The following is an 8,895-nucleotide window of genomic DNA, read 5'->3' on the forward strand; positions in this document are numbered from 1 at the left end:
GTCTTAAATTAGGAAAAATACATGTTTACATATAGGTTTAAATTAAGAACCCTCAATGAAATCCAAAGGTGAGCCTTCGGTTTTGCAATCTTGAGTTTACTTTTTACTGATATACAGGCTCCTCTACCGTACTGAAAAAGCTTACACTAGACACAATAAACTTGTAAGCACAGTGGCCCCTTCCACCAACCATGATTATCCTACATTGCAAACAATGCAAACAGAGTCCCATATAAATATGTATTGTAAATGTATTTCAAAATGTTATTAACCTATTGGCGGGGTGGAGGGGCCTCTACTAAGTATCCGTCTTTAAAATATTTTAACTTTCTATGTAAGGCTTTAGGCTACACTCTTGAGCCTACTGCCTCTCTCCTTATATGACAGAGGTATGTGATCCTTAATTTAGCATTCATTGTTTAGTAGACAACTTCAATAACTGCTGCTTTTGTATCCATTGTGATCTGGAGGTTTCTTCCAAGAGTTATATGTGCTGTGTATGGGACAAAATGTCTTGATCCATGTATAGCATCATACAAACATTTAATGTATCCATTATACCTGCAAGTAATGGTTTGGATGGTTTAAATAGGGAATATTCCTTTTATGGTGACTAATAAATTGGGGTTAAGTGGTTAATAATGAATAGATTCATTTCATTTTTGTCAAGTTGATGTCATAGGCAATTCACACCTTTTGATCCACTTATGAATGAACTTGTAAATACTCATTTAAATGCTGCAGTAGTATTGTTACTCAATGATCTTTGTGGACTATATTCAAGTGTAAGTCTACAGATGAATGGCTGCATTTTGACAGGCACTCATGCAGCTATGTAATATATTCACCTTAATCGTTTAGCAGCTAGGAGAGAAGCAGGATGTAATAGATGCATCCTAGAATATGTTGGACATGTTGATGACTGCATAATACGAAGCAATTGCTGACAGCTGATAATTGCTGGCAATGGTGGTGGTGGGGGAGCTCAGTCCAGGGAAGAGGAGCAGAATGTAAATTTAGCACAAATTATGTTTCTTAAAATCTAAAGTGCTTAAAATTTATTTTGTTTTGCACAAATAGCATTTTTGATATTTTATTTTTCTCCATAGGGGCAAATGGAATGTCAGTACCTTGATGATTGATGGGATGGTTAGCCAGCTTGGGGAAAAAGTTGGGGACTTATGGAAGAGAGATGGAGGAACAGGCAAATATCCACCTGCTACCATACATGTATGTATCTGTTATATTGTTCATACTGACTGGGCAAAATAGATTCTTACCATTATTAATATATTATTACTTATATTTTTTTCAGGCCCTTTTGGATCTGTATCTCTTAGAATCTGCAGATGAAATAAAGAAACATGCTATTGTATCCTTCTTTTAATAAAAGTTGTTTCTTTTATTTCTGGGTTCCATATGGCTCGAACGTTCGCTTAGGTGCAGCATTGATAACAAATCTGGCAATTCTCTTTGCACATGTCCTGTTCTGTAAGTCTTGAGTCATACAAAAACAGATGAAACACTTTGTTACTGCTCTTCTAGCCCTAATGCAGGGGATGCTGGATGGTGCCATATGTTTATCATTTTTCTTTTTCTATGTTACTTCAGTAAGTTATATACTGACAGCAATATGTGGTTGTCCTTTACTAGATGAACCTGTATACATGCTCACAATTTTGAGTTTTAAATATTTTCACAAGTTAAATTTTGTACTTATTAGTATTTCCTTAACCTTTTGATAATCAGACTATATATTTTTTATTGGACATTATGTACTCCTTTCCAGACAAGCCTGATTCTTCCATAGAATCATTCCCTACTGCTTTTTCTGTCCCATGCGGACTCATAAAGCTCATTCAAGGATTTTGGCTCTTGGACCACAACGATTATCAGGTAGAACTTTATTTGTTTATCTTCAGCTTTTTGCGGTCACAAATAGGGAACAGTTATGAAAAAAACTCAGCTTTTTGTGACAGACTGTTTGTACAATTTGTGCAATTTTTGTTTTTAGTTTTTATTGTACTTAGTATGCCACATTTTGCAGTCAAATATTAATGCTTATGAAGTGATGTACAGCCATTGTACACTTGCCACAATAATTGATGTTAATTTTTACATACAGAAGTTTTCACACATATGCAAATATATGTGCAAATATAAACCCACACTGAGTGATTTCTTTTGCCATATTTTTTAAATATACACATTTTTTTAATTTTGTCTTTATGCACTGTTGATTCCATGGACCTTTTGCAGTCACTTCATATCTACATGCTTGCACTTTCAGGGTGGCTTGTCTGATGGTGACAACTCTGAAATGCATCAGCTCATTGGTACAGCAACTCGGTCTGTTGTGCTAGAATCACCACATTGGTGAATTATTGGGAAACAGTGTTAACCTTAACCTTCTGAATGTGATCACTTGTTGATCTAAAAAAGCGTGGGGTTTATGATTTGATTGACTTGCTTTAGTTTATGTATTTTAACAAAAAAAGTGATTAACATAAGATGACATAAATAGCAAAATAATGGGTGCTGCTGGGTTAAACCGGAAATTGTTATACCTTTCTTCTTTTTTTCACACTTTTAGATAGTCCTCTTCTGTGCCTAAAGCAATAATACTGCTAATACAGTGTGTGAGGGCAGTCGCTGGAACACGAACACGACGCTGGATGAGCACAGGGGGACCAGGTAAGTAAGGATGGGAAAAATCTCGGGGTTAACCATCCTAGCCATTTTTTTTTTTTTTTGCCCGTACGAAGGTCGGGCTTAACGGCAAGGAGGTTAATGTCCTTCAACTGGTTTTAGTTGTGTTTACTGGTCTGCCTTGGATGCTCCCCATACAAGTCGTGTTGATGCCTGTCTCACCATAATCATCAATCATACAGTGTTATTTGTGCAGGACCAGCATTGTGCTTTTAAAAGTGAGCATTTAGTTTTGTCTACATTTAGCTTGAAAAACAAAAAACACTGTCTAGTCTATATAACAATACTAACCCACCAGAGAGCAGACCCTAATATACATTGCCAATGTTTCTAAAGTCTAAATGCCCAGTCAACAGTTTTACCAGCCTATGTACATCTCACATATAGCATTGGTGAACAAAGTATCGGAGTGATTTGTTAAAAATGTTTTAAAAGATTTCTTTTCGTATTTCTTTGTCAGAAATCTTATTGAGGCTTGGAATCTTCAGAGACTTCACTCTACTAGGCTGAATGTAGAAGAACTTTTAAAGCACATGTATGAAACTTGCCAAGAAATGGGGCTCATAGAAGATCTGTTAAAATTGACTTTTACAGATTCTGAGCAAGTAAGTAATGCATTAAAATCTAAAACTTCATGGCTTTCTTTGTCCCAAGACGAATGTTAAGTCTGAGATGTTATATTACTGTATTAGGTTGTTTATAGTATCTCTATTTCAACTGCAGGGATTTTTGCAAAGATTTTTGCAGACAAGCGGAGGTGTCCAAAATCAGGAACTACTCTTAGTGCATCACTTGCAGAGAGCCAACTACATTCCAGCTCTGCAGCTGAACCAGTCTTTAAAAGGTTACCCCATGGTAAGTCCACAGGCCCACATGTGTGCATGAAACGGATAAGGTGTTTGTTCAGATGATTTACATATTTTGTGATGCATGACCACTTGGTGCTTTTGTGATGGGCAACGAAATACATGTTTCCTCTGAATGTTATATCTTGCATTGGGGGTGTTTTTTATATAACATTTGTTTACATTTAACCACCTGGTGAGAAAAGTTTGGGGTTAACGATAATTGCAACTTTTTTTAGCACGGAAAAGTTCGGGCTTAACGGTTGGGAGGTTAAAGAGGTCAGCAACACCAGGTTTATTTTGGATACTTTTCACACATCTGTTATAACAATTTTTACTTCATTGTTGCATTGTTTACGATTATGCATAATGTTGTAATCAATGGATTTGTTTTTTTACAGAGGGCAAAAGCTTTGGCTGCAAGCTCAGTTTCTTCTGTCTTCACGGCACATACACCTCAGTCTATTTTGAGGTCCAGTGCTCGAACTACTCCTCTGGCTTCTCCTTCAGTTTCTCCAGGAAGATCAGTTACACCTCCTCTACGTCCTAGAGAATCTAAAATTTCTTTTATGGAACAGATCAGTAGCAAGTATACAAAAGGGGTAAGCTTGTTTTCTCAGCATTGAAGGCTTCTAATGAAACTGGCCAGAATTAGCTGCTTATGCTATATTTTTCCAAATGCTCTGTGTATCTAAATACTGCATACTGTTTTATTGTTTTTTTTGTGCAATGTCATACTGTTCTTTTTGTTCTTGTTATATTCTATGCCAGCTTGCTATTTTTGCCAAAACTTGTCTGTCAAACTTGACTCTTAAATTCAGTTTACTTTAGTGGTGTAGGCCTACTTTATGCTAGCTATAGAGCCTTTCAGCGGGTGGGTACCTAGGTAACGGGGTTGGTTGGGAACCCAGCTGGTGTACTTTATCCCCTTTACAACAAGAATACTCTTCTGTTGCTGTTCTTCCAGCCTTTTTGTAAGGCAAATACTTCAGTGTTTTGCAGTGCCCTACAATGTATTATTTAAACAAAAAAAAGTTAAAATACAAAATGCGTATTAAAACCTAAACAATGTATATTTCTTTTTGTTGGCCATTACATTTATGTAGGTTTTAACACCAGACAAAGATCTGCCATCATCCTCCCCGCTAACTAAAACTACTCAAGATACAGTTTGGCCAGAAAGGATGATATTGTCTGTAAGCAACACCTCTACTAAAGACTTTGATGAGATAGAGGAGTCTTCATCTGGTATTCAGGGTGGGAGTCCCAGCAAGATGGAAGCAAGTAATGTATCTGCAAGGTCAGATGAGACTACACTAGAATATCATGATGCGCCAACACCTGAAGATATGGAAGATGATGTGGTTTCTGTAACAGCTAAATCAGAACCAATAACTAAAGTACATCAAGATCCACCACCTCCTGCTGTAGTAGACAGACTGACAACAGTAGAACAGCATCTTTTAACAGAGGTTCAGGAACTTCAAGATAAAGGTGTGTTTAACTTGTTTTGAATGTGGTTTTTTTTTTCTTATGCCAATGTATTGCCTGCAAATTGGATGCCCAAACCATTTCTGATAAATGCCAGTTGCAGGAAGGGCACTAAGTTTGGGAGGTATTTCTGCCCAACGCTGTTAATCTAACACGAATGGTGAAATTTAAAGTGGATCTAAACTAAAATTTTTTCTTTACATAAAAGGTTATGCAACCCTTAAAAGTAGAAATGAAAAGGTAAAAAAGGGTAATGCCGCGGTTATTTTGTGGTAACATCTAATTTTTGTTTAAGATTTGTTAGATGCGGAGAAAGCAAATACTGACCACCTTTCAGTACCTGCAAATGACACAAAAGCATTACATCCGTTAACATCGGGGCAAGAAATTGTTCCTCCAGTTGAGTGGTAAGTACACATCCCACAGTTTAGAATTGAAACAAAATTGGGCAAAATTTCACAATTTAAAATTCTACGTCTGCAAGTAGAAAGAAACTTTGTAAAATTACTTTTATATGTTTGATCTATTCATTCCTTTTCGTTACATCATTGCCGTAATATATTAATATTAAAAGGCCATATTATTATGTGCATATATAATTGTTTCCTAAATTGCTTTACTACTTAGTGCTTTGGAGGAGGTTGAAGATAATGCCCAGACAGCTGGTGTAAATCCAGAATCCGTTTCTTCCACGCAGGACTCTGCATGTAAGTATTCAGTGTGACATTAAATATAATGTATTTTTGGTTATGAGAGAGGGTTCAACAGTAACCAGTTTGTTAACCATGTGAACTAGCCAAAAAAATACCTCAATAACTTCCCTGTGTCCCAGCTAACTGGCTTTTCTCTGCTCGCTTTCTAATCTGTTACCTTGTGGGAGCATATAAAAGAAACTAGCTTTCCAAGTTGCTGTGACTAGTTTATGCAAAAATTTATATATGACACAGCTAGTTGGGCACACTTAAGTGCCAGCGCAACTAATTTTAAATGCAGGTATAAAATTTGTTTCCCAGCATTCTAGGCAAGGTAGCATGTGAGTTATACCAGTGCAGTTTGCACACATTTACATTTGGGCTACATTTACCTAAAATATTGGCTGTTGGTTCACCCTGTTTTGCATCTCATCCATCTTGATGGTTTCTATCCTCTTTGGTCATTTTTGTTTTTTTCTACAAATAGTAGTTTCATTCTTTTTCCCTAGCTGTTTCAAAGCAGTCATTCTCATTACCCGAAGAAAATCCCAACCAAGAGATTAAAACTACTGATGCATGTCCTGCAAATGCATTCACTCTTGTGGATGGTGAAAGGGAGACAAAGATTATGGAGACGTTACCTTATGTGCCGGAGCCAATTAAAGTAGCTGTAGAAGAAAACGTGGTTGATGTATTCAAAGGTGCAAGCAGCAAAGAATTTACTTCTGATGGCGTTGGTGAATCGGCCCAAGTAAATGAGCCTGTAAAAAATCGCAGAGGTGTCCACCCTAGAACACCTTCAAAAAGAAGGGAAACAAAACCAGAAGCTGTGGGAAATGAGAGCATTATTCGAGCAGTAACACCACAGAAAAAAATGGATGTGGGAAAACTTTTAGAATCTCTAGAAACCTCACCAAAGGAAGATGCATCCACAGCTGCTAACCCTCAAACCCCAAGGAGAACTGTAAGGAGATCTACAAGAACAACTGAAAGTACTAGTAGTGCTGACCTTGAGGTTCAGCTTCCAGTAACTCCTAGAAGAGGGAGAAAACCCAAAGTACAGGAAGAGAAACCAACACTTTCCACTACACAGGAAGGACAATCCTCCTCACAAATTTTCACAAGGAAAAGAAGCCAAGTACCTGAAAAAACTCAAAATACTGACGTGGATTCGGCAGTTGTAGAGGAGGTCACAGTACAGGTTCCACTCTCTCCTGGTAGAACTCGTAGAAGTAAAGCTGCTGTTTTAGATCAAGGTAACAAAGGAAATGAAGATGTGCTGGATCCAAAGATTGGTGTTCTGACACCTACAAGGATTACAAGATCTTCTAAAAATTTACAGGAAGCTGAAAAAGAACCATCAACCAAGAGTTCAGAAACTGAAAATGAACAAGTAACTACACCTACTAGAGGTCGTAGAGGGAAGCGTGCTGTAAATGAGCTGGTCAAGCAGTTTGAGCTCAGTGCCGCACAACCTTCATACAAGGAAGACTCCAGTCCACCCGTTTCTCCAAAAAGGGTTGCTTTAAGGTGGTCAAGACTAAAATCAGAAGACCAGGCAGACCAGCAAACCGCTGAGGATGAAATTGCACAGTCTCATGAACAAAATGTGGACACACCCAGAAAAATATTAAGAAGGTCTAAGGTCAGCAAACTTGGGGAGGAATCTACAGAGCCTTCTGAAAATGTTCCTTTGGTAGAACAAGCTGATGAGCCTGCAGTGACCAAAGCCACAAAGAAAGAAAACTTGTCTATCAGACAGATTAGAAAACGTAACCTTCCTGCAGTGCCAGAGGAAACTGTGGAGGAAAGACTGCATTCTTCACAGTCGCTGGACAGTCAAGATACAGCACCTAATACTGATGTAGAAGAACAGACTAAAAGCGTCCGTATTACAAGGAATCGACAAAACGCTTCCTCCTTCCTAGATGCTTCCATGGCTACATTTGCATTCACCACCCCTACACCAAGACGAAGAAAGAATGCAAAAGGTATTTGCTTTACACTTTTATGGTTATTGTAAGTAATTTAAAAAAAAAAATCTTGAAGTCCTCAGAACTTTGCTGTTATTAGCTGGTTCAGACTGTAACGGCTAATGTGTTTTAACTCGCATCAAAAAGTACATTCCTACACTATTACTGTAATGCCACCAGCCTGTACTGATGTAATATGATCTTTCTTATTTTTGTTATATTGAACATTACAATTTGCTGCAGCAAGGGTTACTGTGCTAGAATAGCAGATCTTGGCTTAATTGAAAGGACATCGGTCTGGTTATATCAGTGCCCAAAGGAGCTATGCTCACACTACCCTAGGCAACACTGGTAATTATTGCACTGGATAAGGGGGCATTTAAACTGCAGCAGATCTGAGCTGCTGCAATCAGTGTTGTTGTAAGGGGTTTGTTGTGTTTGCATGCTGCTAGCTTAAGTTATTGTTCTGCAGCTAATAGTGGTGTAGCATTTTAAAATGTAATTGTAATCTATGTGAAGGTTTCTCTGTAACTGTGTAGACTAGCATCACACCAGTCCTTTTAAAATGTTTTGTAAAATGGTAGCAGTGAATATGTATCACACATGCAAAGCCACAGGTCCTTTTAATGATGCCAGCAGCTTGCAATTTGCAGCTTTTAATGATTTACCCACCACTGCTAATCACAGTTCAATTAATACCAACTCTCACAAGGGAGCGACCGTTTTATAGTATTGGAGACTAAAAAGAGAAAAAAAATGTGTTAATTAGAATAAAGTAAATTTGTGATTAAGATTTAGCTTCTGCTGATGTTTCCCCAGTACCCAGGGAGCTGCTAAAATTCAGTAATTAGACATGACTGTATTATACACATTGGTGTATGACAGCCACATTATTAAAGTGAGCAAGACCAGATTTATGTGCACTTCATTGGAGCCATACCTACTTGTAGCAAAGGGGTTCTCCTGACTTGGGTTTTTCTTTCCACTACCACTGACTAGTTTCTAAAACTGCCTGCTTCGAGACTTTCTGGTCTTACTATATAATTAGTTACACCAGGGACATTTTTGCAGGGTGACATATGGGACTTATGACTTTGTTGGCTGCATGCTTGTTCAAGGCTATAACTTAGTAGGTACCAAAGCCAGTGGTAAAAATGACAGAATCTGAAAGAGTATTGTTTTTTT

At 37.7% G+C, this 8,895-nt stretch overlaps 1 protein-coding gene across 1 annotated transcript in view; it reads left to right on the top strand.

Annotated features, from left to right (window-relative positions):
* The window catches only part of LOC140344955 (protein ELYS-like), a gene marked incomplete at its 5' end in the record, with an annotated part of 19,660 nt that extends 10,938 nt beyond the window's left edge, over positions 1-8,722 (top strand). The window contains 10 exons of the mRNA XM_072432142.1: positions 1,097-1,230; positions 1,316-1,372; positions 1,750-2,053; positions 3,145-3,314; positions 3,433-3,584; positions 3,832-4,156; positions 4,661-5,048; positions 5,341-5,452; positions 5,673-5,752; positions 6,247-8,722. Of these exons, the coding sequence (XP_072288243.1) occupies positions 1,097-1,230; positions 1,316-1,372; positions 1,750-2,053; positions 3,145-3,314; positions 3,433-3,584; positions 3,832-4,156; positions 4,661-5,048; positions 5,341-5,452; positions 5,673-5,752; positions 6,247-7,760 (3,236 nt within the window). The remainder of the gene's footprint in view (positions 1-1,096; positions 1,231-1,315; positions 1,373-1,749; positions 2,054-3,144; positions 3,315-3,432; positions 3,585-3,831; positions 4,157-4,660; positions 5,049-5,340; positions 5,453-5,672; positions 5,753-6,246) is intronic.
* Between the last annotated feature and the right edge of the window lie 173 nt (positions 8,723-8,895).

This window comes from Pyxicephalus adspersus, unplaced genomic scaffold (genome assembly GCF_032062135.1).
Source record: "Pyxicephalus adspersus unplaced genomic scaffold, UCB_Pads_2.0 Sca246, whole genome shotgun sequence".
NCBI classification, from domain to species: Eukaryota; Metazoa; Chordata; class Amphibia; order Anura; family Pyxicephalidae; genus Pyxicephalus; species Pyxicephalus adspersus.